This window comes from Leptonychotes weddellii, chromosome 2 (assembly GCF_054177405.1).
Source record: "Leptonychotes weddellii isolate Sample4059 chromosome 2, ASM5417740v2, whole genome shotgun sequence".
NCBI lineage: Eukaryota > Metazoa > Chordata > Mammalia > Carnivora > Phocidae > Leptonychotes > Leptonychotes weddellii.
Window position 1 is genome coordinate 137717225 of NC_138370.1, and position 18141 is coordinate 137735365.

Sequence of the window (18141 nt, forward strand, 5' to 3'; positions counted from 1 at the left end):
AGTTTATTAAAATATTTTAATATAAATCTCATGTCATCAAAAAACTGCAAATGGTTTGAATGCTTACTAATGTTCACTTTAATTTTGTTGATGAAAATCCAAATACCCCCGATTATATTATTTTACCAATATTTTTAAAGTTTAAAATCTAAACATAGGCTCTTAATCAATTAACATTATCTTTCTATATATGTCATGCACTAAGAAAATAGGAAATGGCTTATTTTTTATTGGACAGTGGAAACCTTTGGCTTCAAACCTATCACTCAACACTCCCTAGGGAGATTTAGATTGACAGCTGCACAGTGGGCCTGGGCGTGGTCCCTGCACATCTGCAGCCAGGTGTGCAATCAAGTCTTTGGCATCTTGCATGACGGAGGGTATTTCCGAGCCGTTCTCAGTCACTTGGGTTCCAAACAAGAACATCTTCCTGTCATTTCCCACCTCAGACAATGCCAAAGCTTCATGGATATCTGTAATACGATAGGCTGCTTCAAGATCCTTCACCCAGAATAGAAAAAGGATAGGAAAAAGCCGGTTATTTTGCAATCCTTTTGGATAGATACATTTATTATTCTCATTTATTGCTCTCAATGATTAAAACCTCTGTTTTAATGTGAAGGATATTGTGACCCCATTATTATGACCCCAGTGGTTGTCTTTTTTAATCAGAATTACATCAGCAATGGGGCATCTGGCTGGCTTAGTTGGTAGAACTCCTGATCTTGGGGTTGTGAGTTTGAGCCCCATATTGGGTATAGAGATTACCTACCAAAAAAATGAGAGAAAAATAAAGGGCAGCAGAATTATACCAGCAGTTATGAGCTATCATCAAGAAAGAATTTTCGGAATGAAATTAAGCCATTCTATACCTTAATCAGTTTTACAAACACTTTGGTCAATCTGCTTCTATTTTTGTTTTTCCATTTCTTTTTTATTTATCCAAAATCATACTCAATAGGATCAATTTTTTTTTATTGAAGTACAGTTGACATACAATATTACATTAGTTTTCGGTGTATAACATAGCAATTTGACAACTCTGTATGTTATTCTATGCTCACCATAAGTGTAGCTACCATCTCTCACCGTACAATGCTATTATGATACCATTGATTATATTCAGCATATAGCACTATACACTGTACCTTTCATCCCTGTGACCTATTCATTCCATAACTGGAAGCCTGTATCGCCCATTCCCTTTCACTCCTTTTTGCCCATCCCTCTACCACTCTCCCCTCTGGCAACCATCAGTTTGTTCTCTGTATTTATGGGTCTATTTCTCCTTTTTATTTGTTTGTTCTTTTGTTGTCCAGATTCCAGATGTAAGTGAAATTGTATGGTATTTGTCTCATTTCACTTAGCATAATACCCTCTAGGTCCACCCCTGTTCTCACAAATGGCAAGATCTCATTCTTTTTTATGGTGAGTAATATTCCAATATATGTATATATACTACACCTTCTTTATCCATTTACCTGTTGATGGACACTTGGGCTGCTTCCTTATCGTGGCTACTGTAAATAATGCTGCAATAAACACATGGATGCATATACCTTTTCAAATTGGTGTGTTTTTTGCTTTTTTTGTTTTTTGGGTAAATACTCAGTAATAGAATTATTGGATCATATGGTATTTCTGTTTTTAATTTTGTGAGGACCCACCATAATGTTTTCCACAGTGCCTGTCCCAATTTACTTTCCTGTCAGCAATGCACAAGGTCCTTTTTTCACATCCTTACCAACACTTGTTATTTCTTGTCTTTTTGATTCTAGCCATTCTGACAGGTGTGAAGTGATAGCTCACTGTGGTTTCGATTTGCATTTTGCTGATGATTAATGGTGTTGAGCATCTTTCTCATGTGTCTGTTGGACATCTGTATGTCTTCTTTGGAGAAATGTCTGTTCATCATATCTTCTACCTATTTTTAAATTGGATTATTTGTTTTTTGAACGTTGAGTTTTGTAAGTTCTCTACATATTTTGGATATTAAATCCTTATCAGATATATCATTTGCAAATATTTTTTCCCAATCAGTATTTGCCTTTTTAAAAAAAGATTTTATTTATTTATTTGGGAGAGAGAAAGAGAGATAGCAAGAGAGAGCATGATCAGGGGGAGCAGCAGGGAAGAGGGAGAAGTAGGCTCCCCACTGAGCAGGAAGCCAATTAGGGGCTCCATTCCACAGACCCTGAGGATCTTAAGCCAACTGAACCACGGAGGCGCCCCTTGCCTTTTTGTTTTGTCGATGGATTCCTTTGATGTGCAGAAGCTTTTTATTTTTATGTAGTCCCAAAAGTTTATTTTTGCTTTTATTTCCCTTGCCTAGGGAGACATATCCAGAAAAATGTTTCTGGTGGTATATGGCTGCATTTGATTACATTTCTAGATGTTGGTCATCCCAATATATTGCCTGTCTGAGATCAGAATTCATTTATTTTTAGAGCCTGTAGTAACTTTTTTTAAAAAAAGATTTTATTTATTTTGACAGAGAGAGACACAGAGAGAGAGGGAACACAAGCAGGGAGAGTGGGAGAGGGAGAAGCAGGCTTCCCGCTTGAGCAGAGAGGCTGATGTGGGGCTCGATCCCAGGACCCTGGGATTATGACCTGAGCCGAAGGCAGAGTCTTAATGACTGAGCCACCCAGGCGCCCCATAGAGCCTGTAGTAACTTTTGAACTGTGTTAATGGATCCAGTAACCTGTGTACAATGTCTCAAGGTAATAAATTCACTGATAGAACTGGAGAGGAAGAAAATACAAGGAGAATGTTGGATAAAAAGAGGGGTTCCTTGTAGTGATAAAAGCACATTAGGGATGGGGTGCCTGGCTGGCTCAGTCATTAGAGCATGGAACTCTTGATCACAGCTTCATGAGTTGGAGCGCCACGCTGGATGTAGAGTCTACTTTAAAAAAAGAAGAAGAAGATGAAGGGGCATTGGCCTTCGGCTCAGGTCATGATCCCAGAATCCCAGAATCGAGCCCCACCTTGGGTTCCCCCTAGTGGGGAGTTTGTTTCTCCCTCCACCCCTCCCCCCACTCATGTTCTCTCTCTCTCTCTCTCTCACTCTCACTTGCCCACCATACATCTTTTCTGATCACAATGCTATGAAACTAGATATCAACCACAAGAAAAAAAAATCTGGAAAGAGCACAAATAGATGGAGGCTAAATAACATGCTACTAAAAATGAGCGGGTCAACCAAGAAATAAAAAATTACATGGAGAAAAATGAAAATGAAAACACAACGGTCCAAAATCTTTGGGAAGGGAAGTTTATAGCAATACAGGCCCACCTCAAGAAGCAAGAAAAATCTCAGGTAAACAAACTACCTGTACACATAAAGGAGCTATAAAAAGAACAAAACCGCAAACTAGCAGAAGGAAGGAAATAATAAAGACTGGAGCAGAAATAAATGACATGGACACTAAAAAAACAAAACAAAAACAAAACAAAACAAAAAAACAATAGAACAGATCAATGAAACCAGAAGCTGGTTCTGTGAAAAGATCACCAAAATTGATAAACCTTTAGCCAGACTCATAAAGAGAGAGGGAGAGAGAGGACTCAAAATAAAAAACAAGAGGAGAAATAACAGCTGACACCACGCAAATACTAATGATTGTAAAAGAATGTCATGAAAAATTATATGCCAACAAATTGGACAACCTACAAGAAATGGATAAAGTCCTAGAAACATATAACCTCCCAAAACTGAATCAGGAAGAAATAAAAATCTGAACAGGCCAATTACCAGCAATGAAATCAAATCAGTAATCAAAAAACTTCCAACAAACAAAAGTCCAGGACCATATGGCTTCACAGGTGAATTTTACCAAACATTTAAAGAAGAGTTAATACCTATTCTTCTCAAAATATTTCAGAAAACAGGAAAACTTCCAAATTCATTCTATGAGGCCAGCATTACACTGATACCAAAACCAGAGAAAGACACCACAAAAAAGAGAACTACAAGCTAATATCTTTGATGAACATAGATGCAAAAATCCTCAACAAAATATTAGCAAACAGAATCCAACAATACATTAAAAAATATATTCACCACAATCAAGTGGGATTTATTCCTGGGATGCTAGAGTGGTTCAATATTTGCAAATCAAGCAACATGATACATCACATCAATAAAAGAAAGGATAGAAACCATATGATCATTTCAATAGTTGCAGAAAAAGCATTTGACAATGTAATTAATCCAGTCATGATAAAAAACCCTCCACAAAGTAGGTTTAGAGAGAACATACCTCAACACAATAAAGACCTTATATGAAAAACCCCCAGCTAACATCATACTTAATGAGGAAAAACTGAGAGTTCTCCCCTAAGGTAAGGAACAAGACAAGGATGTCCACTCTCACCACTATTATTCAACATAGTACTGGAAGTCCTAGCCACAGCAATCAGCCAAGAAATTTAGCAAGTAATCTGTGTTAGTAAGGAAGAAGTCAAATTTTCACTATTTGCAGATGACATGGCACAATATAGAAAACCCTAAAGACTCCACCAAAAAACTACTAGAACTGATAAATGAATTCAGTTAAGTTTCAAGATACAAAATCAATGTACAGAAATCTGTTGCATTTCTATATGCTAATAATGAAGCAGCAGAAAGAGAAATTAAGAAAAAAAATTTCATTTATAATGGCACCAAAAATAATAAAATACCTAGGAATAAACCTAACCAAGGAGCCAAAGACATGTATTCTGAAAACTATGAAACTCTGTTGAAAGAAATTGAAGACAACACAAGGAAATGGAAAGACATCCCATGCTCATGGATTGAAAGAACAAAGATTGTTTTTTTTTTTTTTTTTTTTTAAGATTTTATTTATTTGACACAGAGAGACACAGCGAGAGAGGGAACACAAGCAGGGGGAGTGGGAGAGGGAGAAGCAGGCTTCCCGCGGAGCAGGCAGCCCGATGCGGGGCTCGATCCCAGGATCCTGGGATCATGACCTGAGCCGAAGGCAGACACTTAACGACTGAGCCACCCAGGCGCCCCAGAACAAAGATTGTTAAAATGTCTATATAACCCATAGCAATATACAGATTTAATGCAATAGCTATCAAAATACCAACAGCATTTTTCACAGAACTAGAACAAACAATCCTAAAATTTGTATAAAACCAAAAAAGACCCCCAAAAGCCAAAGCAATCTTGAAAAAGAAAAACAAAACTGGAGGTAGCACAATTCTAGACTTCAAGTTATATTACAAAGCTGTAGTAATCAAAACAGTATGGTACTGGCGCAAAAACAGACACATAGATCAACAGAACAGAGTACAAAGCTCAGAAATAGACTCACAATTATATGGTCAATTAAGCTAGGACAAAGGAGGCAAGAATATGTAATGGAAAAAACAAGTGGTGTTGGGAAAACAGGACAGCAACATGCAAAAGAATGAAACTGGATCATTTTCTTACACAATAACGAAAACAAACTAAAAATGGATTAAGGACTTACATGTGAGACCTGAAACCATAAAAATCCTAGAAGAGACACAGGCAGTAATTTCTCTGAAATTGGTCATAGCAACATCTTTCTAGATATGTCTGCTGAGGCAAGGGAAACAAAAGCAAAAATAAACTATTGGAAGTATATGAAAATAAAAAGCTTCTCCACAACAAAAACAAAACAAAACAAAAAACAAACAACAAAATTAAAAGACAAGCTCCTGAATGGGAGAAGATATTCACCAATGACATATCCAATAAAGAATTAGTATCCAAAATATATAAAGAACTTACACAACTCAAAACACACAAAAAAACCAAATAATCCAATTAAAAAACAGAAGATATGAACAGACATTTTCTAAAGACAACATACAAATGGCCAACAGACACATGAAAAGATGCTCAAATCACTCATCATCAGGGAAATGCAAATCAAAACCACAATGAGTTATCACCTCACACCTTTCAGAATGGCTAAAATCAAAACCACAAGAAATAACAAGTGTTGGTGAGGATGTGGAGAAAAAGGAACCCTCATGCACTGTTGGTAGGAATGTAAACTGGTGCAGCCATTGTGTAAAATAGTTCCTCCAAAGATTAAAAATAGAACTACCCTGGGACGTCTGGCTGACTCAGTCAGTAGAGCATGTGACCCTTGATCAAAGTCATGAGTTCGTGCCCCACACTGGGTGTAGAGTTTACTTAAAAAAAAAAAAAAAAAAAAGAACTACCCTATAATCTAGTAATCACACTATTGGGTATTTTCTCAAAGAATAAGAAAACACTATTTCAAAGGGATATATGCACCCCTGTGTTTATTGAAGCATTATTTACAACTGTCAAACTATGGAAGCAACCCAAGTATCCATCAATAGATGGCTAAAAAAGATGTGGTATACACACACACACACACACACACACACACACACACACACGGAGGAATATTACTCAGCCATAAAAAAGAATGAAATCTTGCCATTTGCAACAACATGGATGGATCTAGAGAGTACAATGCTAAGTGAAATAAGCCAGTAAGAGAAAGACAAATACCATATGATTTCACTCCTAGTGAAATTTAAGATACAAAAGAAACAAAGGAAATAAAAAGAGGCATACCAAAAAACATACTCTTAACTATAGAGAACAAACAGTTACCAGAGGGGAGGTGAGTGGGGGGTGGGTGAAATAGGTGAAGAGGGTTAAGAGTATACTTTCTTGATGAGCACTGAGTAATATGTGGAACTACTGAATCACTATATTATACACCTGAAAGTAATATATTGCTGTATGTTAACTACATTGGAATGAAAATAATTTTTTAAAAATGTGTTAAAAAAATAAATGGAAAGCTATATATAAAGAAGAGAACCATAAGCAAAGTAAAATAATCGTCAACAGGTTGCTGAAGAAGATATATGTAATGCATATAAATAACACAGGATTATTTTTCCCAAAGATATGAAAGATTTCTACAACTCAAATAAGAAAAGATAAATACCCTAATAGAAATTTGGGAAGAAATATTAAAAGACAATTCACAGGGGTGCCTGGGTGGCTCAGTCAGTTGAGCAACCTACTCTTGACTGCCACTCGGGTCACAATTTGGGGTTGTGGGATCAAGCCCCATGTCGGACTCTGCACTGGGCAGGGAGCCTGCTTGAGATTCTTTCTCTCCCTCTCCCTCTGCCCCTCCCCTCTCTCTCACTTGCTCTCCCTCTTTCTAAAAATAAATAAATAAAAGACAACTCACAGATGTGGAAATTAGTTTCAAAGAATGAAACAAGTTTGAAACTAATAACCAATGCACATCTGAAAAGATGTTCAAGCTCACTAGTAATTAAGGAAATGCAAATTAAAATATAGGATAAAATTTCAGCCCCATCAGATTGGCAAAAATGAAAAAGTTTGACAATACCAAGTATTGAGATGGATGTGAAGCTGCAAAAATCTATCATACTCTGCTGCTGGAAGAATAAATTGGTGCAATATCTTTGGAAAGCAACTTGGTAAGATCTAGTAAAACTGAATATGTACAAATCCAGAAACCCAGCAATTCCTCTCTTAGGTGTATGCACTAGAGAAATGTTGATACACATCTACAAGAAGACACATACATGAAGATTCACTGCGGCAGTTTAGAACAATAAACAATTGGAAATAACCCAAACACCCAGCATGAAAATGGTATAATTGTGGTATATTCATCCAATGGAATACCATACAGCTCACTTACATGTACCATGGTCTTTGTAATTTGTGGTATTTAAGATGCTGCAGTTCAAAACAAAATAAAACAAAAGCTCCAGCCTTTCTTTTCGATATAATCTGCAGGACTAGCGTCCATGCTGAACTGTAACATAGGCTCCTCCTTTAGGTCATCATTTGTTAACTACTTAGTTTACTGCCATAAGCATTCACCCTTAGAAGTAGTGGAAGAATCAAGTTCCTTAATGATTGGCAATCTTAGCAATTGAAGGAGGGGCTTTAGTATTACAATACTATAGATGTTTAATTTTTTTTAACTTTTTATTGTGGTAAAATACACATAACAAAATTTACCATCTTAACCATGTATGAGTGTACAGTTCAGTACATTCACACTGTTGTGCAACCATCCACCTCCAGAAGTCTTTTCATCTTGCAAAACTGAAACTCTGTACCCACAAAGCAATAACTCCCATTTCTCCTTCCCCCAACCCAAGGCAACCATCACCAATATAAACTTTGTACCCATTAAACAATGACTCCTCCTCCTCCTCTCCTCCTATTCCCTGGTAACCTCTAATCTACTTTCTGTCTCTATGAATTTGACTATTCTAGGTACCTCATGAACGTGGAATTATACAATATTAGTTGTTTCGTTGCTGGCTTATTTCTCTTAGCATAATGTCCTTAAGGTTTATCCATATCACAGCATGTGTCAGAATTTCCTTTTTTAAGGCTGAATTATACTCCATTGTATGTATATATCACATTTTGTTTATCCATTCAACCATGGAGGGACACTTGGGTTACTTCTACCTTTTGACTATTGTGAATAATTCTTCTGTGAACATGGATGTATGAGTATCTGTTTGAGTTCCTGCTTTCAATTCTTTTGAGTATATACCCAGACGTGGAATTGCTGGATTATATGTGAGTTCCATTTTTAATTTTTTAAGGAACTGCCATGCTGTTTTCTAAAGTGGCTGCACCATTTTACATTCCCAACAACACTGTACAGGGTTCCAATTTCTCCATGGTTGTTTAATATTTTTTGTGTATGTGAAATAAATTCAGGTCAGGCTAATTAATCTAAAGCAAACTATTTCTTTATGTATGGTAGACACTCAAATATTTTGTTGAAATCAATTCAACCACCAGTAAATGTTTACTGAATTAAATTCAATGCATATTTGTTGAATTTCTACTATGCTTGTTCAGTATAAGGGACACAAAGATGAATGATGGTCTTTATTCTCAAGGGGTTTATAATCTAGGAGATCTTATAAGTATAAAATAAACTGAATATACAGCATATTTTTAAATATCTAGCTATTAAAAGTAGACATTTTTATTTCTTTTAGTAATAATAAAACTACTGAGTAAAATTTTTATTTGCCCAAATTTTTACCTGTTTGTTTGCAAACACAACCAGAGGAAGGATTGGGTTTGTTCCGATTAATTGATGAAGGTGTTTCTTGGCTTCAGGTAATCTGTTGTGATCAGCTGAATCCACCACAAAGATCAGCAGCAATCCTCTGGATAGGTACATTTCCCAATAGGAACGGAAAGGTTCACTGCCACCAACTACAGAGAAGAGTAGAGAAAGAAGACACCAAAAAACATTGCAGAAGCATCCACTGAGGAGGCAGGAAAGGCACTTTTAGATAATTTCCAAACACTGGACGGGTGTTCTGATAAAATGCCACTGTGTAAGAGTGTACCCAATTCTGAGAATGGCCAGAGACATATATTCCTAGGGAAATGGCTGGTGGGAATATTTACCCTCCATAAGTGGTTCAATCATTCTGGGACACAAAGACTCAGCATAAAGACACTAGATCCACTACAGTGGATACAGTAGATACCCCCGATCTATAATTCATAACAGCCATGGGGGCCACTGCCTATCACTTAAGCTCAGAAAATGGGAATATGTTACTAAAATAATTCAGGGTGATAGGTTAAAACACACCTTTCTCCAAAATAAGTTTTAAATAGACTGAATTCACTGGCCAGCCTCACTTGCACCATCTTTTTCCTTTGTCAAAATCCCATAACTAATTTCTCCTCTTAACATTGCACTAAGATTTAATAGGATCCTGTGGGCATTTAAGAATACTTGGCTCAGAAAAAAAAACGCCTTTGGACTATTTCATTCTGCTGATTCTCCCCAGAAGAAACTTACTGGTAATGATAATAATATATACACAATGAATTTAATTTTTATTTTTCTCCTAGAACGAGGCTGGCAAACTATGGCCCAAGTCTAAATCTGGCCCACTGCCTATTTTTGTACAGCCCAGGAACAAAGAATGGATTTTACATTTTTAAGTGTTGGGGGAAAAAAAAGAGAAAGAATAACATTTCATGACATTGGAACATTATGTCACATTTGTATTTCAGTGTCTACAAATAACGGTTTATAAGAACATAGACATGGACTTATTCACATATTGTCTATGGCTGCTTCCAAACTACAACAGAGTTTAGTAGCTGCATAGAGACCATGCAGCCCCCAAAGCCTAAATTATTTACTACCTAGCCCTTTACAGAAAAAGTTTGAAGACCTTTGTTTTAGGAATTTAACAAAAACATTTAAAATACTACTGGGAGGGGCGCCTGGGTGGCTCAGTCGTTAAGCGTCTGCCTTCGGCTCAGGTCATGATCCCGGGGTCCTGGGATCGAGCCCCGCTTCGGGCTCCCTGCTCTTTGGGAAGCCTGCTTCTCCCTCTCCCACTCCCCCTGCTTGTGTTCCCTCTCTCGCTGTGTCTCTCTCTGTTAAATAAATAAATAAATTCTTTAAAAAAAAAATAAAATAAAATAAAATACTACTGGGAAAGTGTCTCGATTTGTCTGTCCTTTGTTTTCCTTTTACAGAGCTAGACTAATTCCCTAAAGGATTTTGTGTAATTCACTTTTTAAAAGAATGTTGTGTAATCCTCTAAGTAATTCATATGGTTTTAACATATTTAGTTTAAGCATGAATGAACATTTGGGTTGTTCCTCAACTTTTTTTGTGACATCATGACATTTCACCTATATAGGGATTTTTATCTTTTTGTTATTAACTTCTAACCTAATTGCAATGTATTCAAAGAACATGGTTTGTATGATGCCCCTTCTCTGAAAAATTTGTTAACACTTGCTGTATGGTCCACCAGGTGGTCAATTTTGGTAAATGTTCCATGAGTCTTTGAGAAGAACATGTATTTTAGCTTTGGGATGTAGCTAAAATTGTCTAATTGAACAATCTTATATTGTCCGTTGGATGAAACTTGTGTTCAAATTCTTTGTATCTTTGCTGATTTTTTTCCTCTTTGATTCTATTAATAATTGACAATATGTTGAAATCCCTCACTCCAATGGTAAATATGTCTATTTTTTTCCCTAGTTGGATTCTCCCTTTCTTTTCATTCCTTTGTTCCTTCCTTCCTTTCTTTTCATTTTTTATATTTTGAGACTATTTTCTTAGCTATCTATTTGGTTAAAATTATTATTTCTTCTATAGCTTCTGAACAAATTAAAACCTCTATTCCTGATTATGTTGTTAGCTGAAAGATTTGCCTACACGTTGACCAATTTCTCTGCCCATATGTTCTTTTTGTAACTGGATGAAAGCAAAAATAAAAAGTTGATTACAGTAATCTAAGGCAGAGATGGTGTAGGTTCCAACTGAAATAGGTGCAGTAGGAAAGGATATAGCTGATGAATTCAAGCTTTGTTTAGAGGTAGAAAAATTCATAGTGTTTTATTTGTGGACTGGAGTTGGGGGTGCAAAAGGAGACATTAAGGGTGACTCCTAGTTTTCTGGCTTGAGTAACACGATAGGTGAAGAACCATTTACTGAGCAGTAGATTATAGGGAAAGGAACAGATATGGAGATAAATCAAGCACTTTGTTTTGACCATTTTAGGTTTGAGAGTCCAAATTAGATATCCAGGTAAAGATGTCAGGTGACATTTGGGTATGCTTGGGCTGGATAGATAAATTTGGGAGTCATTAGCATAGAGATGGTATTTAAGGCCAATAGGATGGAGGAATTCATCCAAGGAGAGAATGTAAAGAACAAAATCTAATGCAACTTTGGGGAATAGCAATATTTAGAGGCGGGTGACTCCAGAATTACTTTAGCATAGAGACTTCTGGGCTGCCCTCTGGTTATAAAAAGAGGTTTGGGGCTTGTTTATAGTTGCATTTGCAGAGAAGGAAGTATGTTGTATTTCCTTAGATTGAATGTTTATTGGGGGTAGTAAGGGACAAGAGAGGCTATTATAGGAGGGGGTGCTATAGCCTTCCTTGCAGCTCCCTCGTATGCCAGCCCTGAAAAAAGGAGGAAATAAGAACAGAAAGTTTTCCTCCACAGTGCACTATTAAACTATATATGCATTCTAAAAGCGTAGGAAAACCTGACCCAGTGTCACTTTTCGTAAGGGTGTAATGTTGCGGTATAACAAGATAAGCCTATCCTGTTACTAATGAGAAAGAGGGCTTACTCTCCAGAAACTCCATCTGGCTATCTTCAGTGTTGATGCACACTGCATTGAAACCTTGGGTGGGTGCCACGCTGTGCTGGACTCTGTTTAAAGCTAGAGAGTGCAGAACACTGGTCTTTCCTGCTCCATCCAGGCCCAACACAAGGATCTGCTTATTTTTCTCCTGTGAAAACAAAAGACAAATCAATAAACCTATGCAACCAGGGCCTTGTTTTCCTGGGTCCTGGCAGTGTGCCTGCCTGTGATAGGACCCAATAATAATTGTGAGATTGTAAACCAGAACAAAACTTCACAGAACATTTAATATGTCTATGAGCACCTGGCTGGCTCAGTTGGTAGAGCATGGGACTCTTGGTCTTGGGGTCATGAGTTCAAGCCCCATGTTGGGCATAGAGCTTACTTAAAAAAAATTTAATAGATCTAGAACAAACTGTACCAAACAGTTTGTATTTTATAACCAGCCATTAGTTATGTGGTATTAATCATACCACATCCCTCCAACCCCCAACTAGAATGATGGTGATTAATCTATTAAATAAAGACTTCATATATATATATCAGGATTTATAGGAGGTGCCATAGATTGCAGGATCAATTTTCAGACTTCACTTTGCTTCTTGAGTTCATGTCCACTGGGGATTGCTTCAGAATTCAGTTTGTTGTTTGGGATCTTGGGACCTCTATGGTTCATGTACTGACTATGCCATTCAGCATGTAAGCACCTAAGGTCTCATATTACTGATCTGTTTTCTTTTCCTAATTGGATCACTAACTAGATTAAAAGACTTCAGGGCAAGTGAATACTTTTAAATATAAGTATCATGATTAAATGAAAAGGCTAAGGTTATAGAAATTGTTAAACAGGTTCCTATCACAAATGAACATTTATTTTAGAACCTGATGTTAAAACCTGTTGAACTTGACATAAACTTTAGAAAGAATCATTCCACCAATATACCAGACTTAGAAATTTTTATGACAAGTGACTGAGAGACAAGAAGGGCAGGCTGGTATGAAAAGTTCAAAGGGCTCAGAAAAGTGGCTTTTAGGGTGCACAATTTAAAGTGAACAGTAATAAATGACCAACAATACAGCCAGATTACCCATAGGAATTCAATTCTATTTCCCAAACTGCCTACTGAAGAAGCTTCTCATGCACAAAAACACCAGTAATTATCTTCAATGACATTGGTTTGGAAATAATAATCTTTTACATTTGTACTTGAACACTAAATATTGACATTAGATTTAGACTGGGTTTCTAATAGTTAATTTTTTTCACTATCCCACTTTTTTTGAAAATAAGATCTATGTGAAAGTAAGATGTCAGAAGATCTGCTCTAATATGGTTGTATAGAGAGCATGATTTATGAAAACTGTCTTTTGAATAACAGAATTAGAAAAAGTACATGTTTGTTTTTGGAGTTCTTGATGGCTCAAAGCAAATGGTATTTCCATAGTTATTTTTTTTTTTACTTATTTGACAGAGAGAGACACAGCGAGAGAGGGAACACAAGCAAGGGGGAGTGGGAGAGGGAGAAGCAGGGTTCCCGTTGAGCAGGGAGCCCAATGTGGGGCTTGATGCCAGGACCCTGGGATCATGACCTGAGCAGAAGGCAGATGCTTAACGACTGAGCCACCCAGGCACCCCTCCATAGTTATTTTCTATCTTCATCCCCATTCCCTCCCATCTGCAACTAAACGTTATAGTGTCATTCTGGGAGTGTGGTGGTGAGGAAGAAGGACTTCATTGATAGAGAATACTTCGTAGGATGATTTAAATTGCATGCTTTAAAGCAAAGTTGGGGCCAAGAAATGGCTGTAGGGTGTGGATTGTGTCCCTCTTACTGTCTCTACCAATGGCCCCACTTAAGGCTACCCCAACATATTTTACCAATTCCAAGATGCACTCCTCCCCCCATTTTAACATCTCCAAAATGAGAGTTTTACAATTCATGTCTTTTTTTTTTTTTTTGAGAAAGAGCGTAGGCTGTGGGATTAGGAGAAGGGGCAGAGGGAGAGAGAGAGAATCTCAAGAAGACTCCTGGCTGAGTGCAGAGCTCCAGGTGGGACTTGATCTCAGGATTCTGAGATCATGACCTGAGCTGAAATCAAGAGTGGGATGCTTAATCGACTGAGCCACCCAAGTGTCTGGGTATGTCATATTTTGATTGGCAGCACTTTTTTTTTCTTTCTCAGTGGTGCTAAAATAATGGTATCTGAGATCCTATGAAATATTGTGAGTAAAAACAGTTCCCTACTCTCTTTCCAACCACATGCCTGTCCTTACTCTACCCTGTCTAGGAATTCTGCAGTCACTGATGGTTACATTTTACTTTATTTTTTAGCAAAACACATGCTAAAATACATGCTTTCTCATGTTTATCATCTCTTCAGGAAAGCTAGGATTACTGTTAAGCCAAAAGTTCTGACACAATTTGTGATTTTGAACACCACTGTTCCCTGTCAGTAGTCATTCTTTTAACAATATATGGATCTATAATCATCTGTGTTTTACCAGAGATCAAATCGCAGTTAATAATTCAAATTGTTTATGGGCGCCTAGGTGGCTCAGTCGTTAAATCTCTACCTTTGGCTCAGGTCATGATCCCAAGGGTCATGATCCGAGTCCTGGGATGTAGCCCCACATCGGGCTTCCTGCTCGGCGGAGAGCCTGTTTCTCCCTCTCCGCCCCCCGCCCCTGCTTGTGTTCCCTCTCTCGCTGTCTCTCTCTGTCAAATAAATAAAATCTTTAAAAAAAAAAATTAAAATTGTTTAGAACCAGAAAGCACCTGTGAGCTCAGGAACTCCAGGAGCAAGAAGCTTATTAAGCTGATCCAAACAATGCCTGTTTTTTCTTTTTTATCCTCCACCCCCTCAATTTTTTCACTGTGGTAAAATACACATAATATAAAATTTACCATCTTACCCATTATTAAGCATACAATTCAGTGGTATTAAATACATTCATGATGCTGTGCAGCCATCACCACCCTCCATCTCCCTAACGCTTCATCCTGTAAAACTAAAACTCTGTAGTCATTACCATTCTCTCTCCCCGTAGCCTCAGGCAACCACCAATTCTACTCCACGATTCTGACCACTCTAGGTACCTCATATAAATAGTACCATAGGTATTTTTGTGATTGCAGGGCAGAGACCTCTCAGTTACAACTTTGTGACCGTCCCTCTGGGCGCTGGTAGCCGGAAAACAACGGAAGGAGTAGTAACCACGGAGAAGGTCCAGCCCTCACACACATCTGCACGAATTCAGGAACCCTGCACTACGGAAAGGAGTCGGAGAGAGAGCCCGAGCGCGGCGACGGCTCGGGGCTGGTTTGGGCACTGTAGGCGGGGTGTGCGCCAGCGCCGCCGAGCGCTGCACGGAGACGGGGCCCGAGAAGGGCCGCTTCCGCCCCGTGCACACCAACCAGGACCTCTTCTTCCTCACCGCTACCCCGCCCGAGGGTGGGACGCAGGGGCCGGGTTAGGAGTGAGGGTAAGGCAGGTGACAGGGAGAAGGGTTAGCGACGGGTCTTGGGAAGCGTGGCACACCCCCTTCCACCCACAGATTAAAATGCCCTCAAAGGAGGCCTGATTCCCTCGCGCGCAGGTCGGGGCCTCGGACGTAACAGAGCCGGCGGCGCTCGGGCCTGACTGCCCCCCGCGGCCTTGGAGAGCGGGTCGAGGCGCCCGACCCTTACCGGCGGCTCCAGCGGGGGCTTCGTCAAGGCGCTGTTGTCCTTCTCTTTCTCTTCTTTTCCCTTAAGTTGTTCCTTCTCTTTCTCGGTCTCCCGCTCTTTCCTCTTTTCCTCTTTACAGTTACTTTTCTCCTCCTTTCCCTTTTCTTTTCCCTTAATTTTCTCCTTCTCCACCTCCTTTATCTCTTTCTCCTCCTTTCCTTTTTCCCGAATTTTCTCTTTCTCTGGCTCCTTGCCCTTCTTCACCTTCCCCTTCTCCATCACCCTTCCCTTCTCCATCCCCACCGCCTTAATTTCCTTCACTCCTTCCGCGCGCCCGCGCGCTGGAGTCTGGGCCTTGGGTCCCGGCAGGTGTGGCCCCCGGGACGGACGCAGGGTGGAGACGTAAGTCCACGCGGCGTAGACAACACCCGCGGTCACTGCGCGGCCGAGGCCAGTCCCCCGGCGCGCTGGGTGCCGCGGGGCATCTGACCCCCGCTAGGGGGGTCTGCGGCGCAGCGGACTCGCCGATCCCGGGGCGGGGAAGGGGAGATAGCGGAGGGAGCTAGGGGAAGCGTTGACCCAGGGAGGTGGAGAGGCCCAGCCGCGGGAGTTGGGAGAGACCAGCGGGACTGCTCTTCCGAGTAGGAAAAACACCCCAGGCGACACCTCCTCCGGAGGTCGCACCATGGCCCCGATTCCCTTGTGCTGGGCGCAGTGTCTCCGAAAGGCCTTCCAAGCCAGCCCAGTTCCTAGCGTGTCACCACTCCATCATCCTAGAGCCGCCCGACCCTCGAGTCTCCCATCGGCCCTCGAGTCTCCCATCGGAAGAACACTTCGGAAGCCAGCGTCCAGAGCGTTCCAGAGGTTTCCCCGCCTCTCCCAGCCAGTAATCACAAGCCTGAAAAGTGAAGTCGGGTATCTTCCCGCCCTCCGTCCCGTTAACTCCACTAGGAGTGTCTATAGAGGCCGCTATCCGGGACGCTTAAGAGAAACATGAACAGCTCGCTTATTTTAAATTCCCGCTACATATCGTTTAAACAAAATTACCTGGAGATTAAATTAGTAGTCCGCCAGGAACATAGATACTAGTAATGATGGGTATTAAACAATTAAACAAAATAGTCACGAACAATGATCCCGTATGTAGCAAATTAGGTAACCCATGGGGCTTTTCAAAGGTGGTGGTAACATTTCTTAAACTGGTTGAAAAGTATAGGGATGGTTCTTTTTATTATTTTGTTAAACTGCTCTCAAGAATATATTTCACAATCTAATGAAATTATCTTAATGCAATAAACTGACTCTCTTTCATCAGATCTACTGTTCAGATAGGCTTGTAAGGAACAGTGAATGACAGGCTGGTTCCAGGTTTGAGTGATGTAAATGTTTAAGGTTAGCAGTTTACAAGCAGCCTTGAAAATGCTGTGGTTAGTAACTTAAAAATGTTTACTCCTCAATTTGTTTATAAACACATATGAACATGATGAATTGTCAGTGAAGTTACAACTGGGTTCTCTTGGTTCCATCAGATTAGGTTTGAAGCTTTGTGGGAGGGGCAAGAAACAATTTTAGATATTTAGCCTAAAAAATTCTTAGGTATACCAACCAGGAAGTCCTCAATAAAATGCTAAAACCCAAAACACCTTAATCCATACTCACTGCTAGAATATTTTATTTTAAAATGTACCGCAGTGAATGGATGTATCCATATTGGCTTTTATAAATGTACACACACACATACACACAAAGTATATGTCCTTGATTAAAGACCTGTCCAAAAGAAGAAATAATTACTAGAAAATTAATGTAGATGCTTATACTTCATTTGACAATTGTAACTTATTTCAATTGAGGTTTCAGTTGCTTAGTAATGACTGGTAATAACAATGGCTAGTAATTACAATGACTAAATAGAGAAATGTAACTTTCTTGGTGCCTTGGGTCAAAATTTTCAACGATGGATAACTTTCACCAAAATTCTGTAGCTCAGTTAACCTAAAAATGATTATCCTTCACCACAGAAATTTAATGGAATCCTAAATAACAAATTTATGAACAATTATTCCTGTAATGGGGTATATATTCAGAAGGAATAAGTACAACACTCTTACCAAAAGATTATTCTCTAAGCTCAAAAAGTATTACATCATAATAAGTCATTCATATATAAGAGGGTTGTCTCTTGTTTAGGTGTTACTGCAGATTCTGATTAGGCAGCACCACATTTCTTACTCTTGTAAAGGAGGAAAGCCTTTTAAAAAATATCTTTGAAGAAGTTTCA

The 18141-nt window shown here is 39.1% G+C and overlaps 1 protein-coding gene across 3 annotated transcripts; it reads right to left on the reverse strand.

The window, feature by feature from the left end:
• Positions 1-18000, reverse strand: ARL9 (ARF like GTPase 9). Of its 3 annotated transcripts, none has more exons than XM_006730835.3 (4): positions 15882-18000; positions 12178-12340; positions 9093-9268; positions 1-501 (listed from the first exon to the last, which is right to left on the reverse strand). In XM_006730835.3, exons 1-4 carry the CDS (start codon positions 16155-16157, stop codon positions 277-279), a joined length of 840 nt encoding a protein of 279 aa, XP_006730898.3. In that variant the 5' UTR covers positions 16158-18000; the 3' UTR covers positions 1-276. The 3 variants fall into 3 exon arrangements, with proteins under 3 accessions (XP_006730898.3, XP_081668486.1, XP_081668485.1); XM_081812360.1 differs by lacking the exon at positions 15882-18000 and adding an exon at positions 15224-15715; XM_081812359.1 differs by lacking the exon at positions 1-501 and adding an exon at positions 5234-5575.
• Positions 18001-18141: the final 141 nt, after the last annotated feature.

Excerpts from the sequence above, each read along its gene's own strand:
- ARL9 (XM_006730835.3), bottom strand. The coding sequence starts at position 16,157 with ATGGAGAAGGGAAGGGTGATGGAGAAGGGGAAGGTGAAGAAGGGCAAG. Across the intron at positions 12,341-15,881 it reads AGCCCCCGCTGGAGCCGCCG|GAGAAAAATAAGCAGATCCT; the intron begins GTAAGGGTCGGG and ends TTGTTTTCACAG. Across the intron at positions 502-9,092 it reads TTGTGTTTGCAAACAAACAG|GATCTTGAAGCAGCCTATCG; the intron begins GTAAAAATTTGG and ends TTCTGGGTGAAG.